General features: G+C 52.9%; 1 protein-coding gene across 1 annotated transcript; it reads left to right on the plus strand.

Annotated features, from left to right (window-relative positions):
• Positions 1-1272: 1272 nt before the first annotated feature.
• Positions 1273-1575, plus strand: DQ04_04001000 (hypothetical protein; the record flags this gene model as incomplete). The annotated part of the gene is made up of 1 exon (XM_009313252.1): positions 1273-1575. The coding sequence occupies one exon, from the start codon at positions 1273-1275 to the stop codon at positions 1573-1575; it is 303 nt and encodes a 100-aa protein (XP_009311527.1).
• Positions 1576-1974: the final 399 nt, after the last annotated feature.

Consider the following 1974-nt stretch of genomic DNA (forward strand, 5'->3'; position numbering starts at 1 on the left):
TCAATTTGGCACAGGACCTTCGGCTGATTCTACAGTTTTCAAGAACATGGCGGATTGGAAGGCAACTTCCGTCCCAAAGATGGAGCAGAATTACGTGGTACCATGCCTGAATGGGGCGCACGAAGTTGTGTGTGAGGAGCGCACCCTGGCGATCCAGTGGCTAAGCTTAAGGACTCTGTTGTGGTACGAGGTGAACTAAACAGTCGTTATGCCGTGCTCAATCCGCAAGCTGAGGCTGTCGACAAGCTATCAAACCGCGAAAAGACAGTTGCCTTCCAGCAGCAGCAACTCAACGAGGCTGACACAAAGCTTGAGCCAGACTACAATAACGCTGTAGCTGGTGTAACCCAAACGGATAATTATCTTGAAGGAGGAGGGGAACAGTTGCGCCAAACGTAGGTAATGGAGCAACAGGCTTGCTAGTGAGAGGGGAGTCTTCCACCGGAGGGGCACCTACACAGAATAAAGGTGCCGGGACTGATGTACAACCACAACGGGGGTACCGTTAGGCCTCCCGGCAAGTGAGGGGTATATGCTCCACTAAGGTCTGCCCCGAGCACCTTCCGGGGGAGGAGACTTTGGCGGTTTTGTTGGGCCACCAGCGGCGCCACAGAGCGGGATACACCGTGTCGGTGATGATGCCTCGGTAAAGGAGGAGATTAACACCCCACCGTTTCAAGTTTTCATCCTTGTAAACGTGGCCGCGGCGTCGGTGGGTTGAGTGGCTGGGGGAGAAGAATGTGGAGTATTCCCTGCGAGGTGGACGTGCCATTATGCCACGTCTCGGGATGTTTTGCCGACACCCTTCTCCGTGGCGGCATCATGCGAGGATGTCCGGGCTTCATTCTTTCCGGTTGCCCCTCTGGTGGGAGCGCATCATCTGTTTCGGTGCCGAGTGGCGGGTGCTGCTGACGTGGAGCTGACCCAATGGCTCACTATGGGGTGCAAGACGAGTCCGGAAATGCTGCAAGATTTCGTACTTCCCCAGTAACGGGAGTGGTGATGGTGGTTGGCCCGAAATAAACAGCGCCCTCGGATATATGAGTGGGCACGTGGATGGACATTATTCATCTCTCAGACAGACTGTAAGATGTTGTCGCAGGGGAAGACGAGGCCTGCCTGTGCGCGGCCGGAAGTGGAGCAGCAAATGGGGGGAGGGAGAGTTCAGACGCAATCGGTACGCCTACTTGGATGTTCTTTTTGATCACGCAAATCACTCTCTGGGGCTCCGTGAAGAATGCTCAAGGCCAATAGGTAGATCTTCCATCGCTAATGGACATAACGGTCATCAGCATGGACGTCTTGGCTTTCATATTCCTGCACACTGCAGCTGTGCTTGACATAATATTGTTTCTATGTTATTTCTTTTTGAAAACGCCGTTCGACGGAGGCCATCGGCATTGGATAGAGGAGCAATGGGGATCTCATCACCGGCTCATCTTCTCCCAACGTCAAGGGAAATTGGGAACGCACTGCGTTCGAGGTAGGTCGGTAACAACTAAAGGATCATCAGACCCTGGGGGGGATGGCGGCTGCACTGATAACCGATGCGAGTACGCACGGCTAGGGTGTTGATTGTTTGCCTGACGCTGTTGAAGACTGCAGAGGGGCGTTGGATAACACCTCTGCGTCTCATCATGCAAGCCTTGGCCCGCGCAGTCCTGTTGGCCATCGTGGGCATCCAAAGGAATTTTACTTCCCAAACTGTGGGCGTGGGTGGGAAGTTGACTTGGTGGAGAGATGATGCTGAATAGGGAATACCTAATTGAGTGAGCTAGGCGGTTCAGCGAAAGATGAGTAACTTGTGTGAAGCTTTCTTATTGTGCGGTTTCTGCCACTCATCGGTTTCACAACAATTGAGGCAACAAAGACAACGACAAAAGACAACCACTCTGTATTTCTTTCCCTTTTCTGCTTCAACTCCCCGCTTGTAGTTTGAGGGGCTCAGGTGCAGTTATGGACTATTGCTTGTGT

The sequence above is a fragment of the Trypanosoma grayi genome (genome assembly GCF_000691245.1).
Source record: "Trypanosoma grayi strain ANR4 Tgr_400_V1, whole genome shotgun sequence".
In the NCBI taxonomy this organism is placed as follows: Eukaryota; Euglenozoa; class Kinetoplastea; order Trypanosomatida; family Trypanosomatidae; genus Trypanosoma; species Trypanosoma grayi.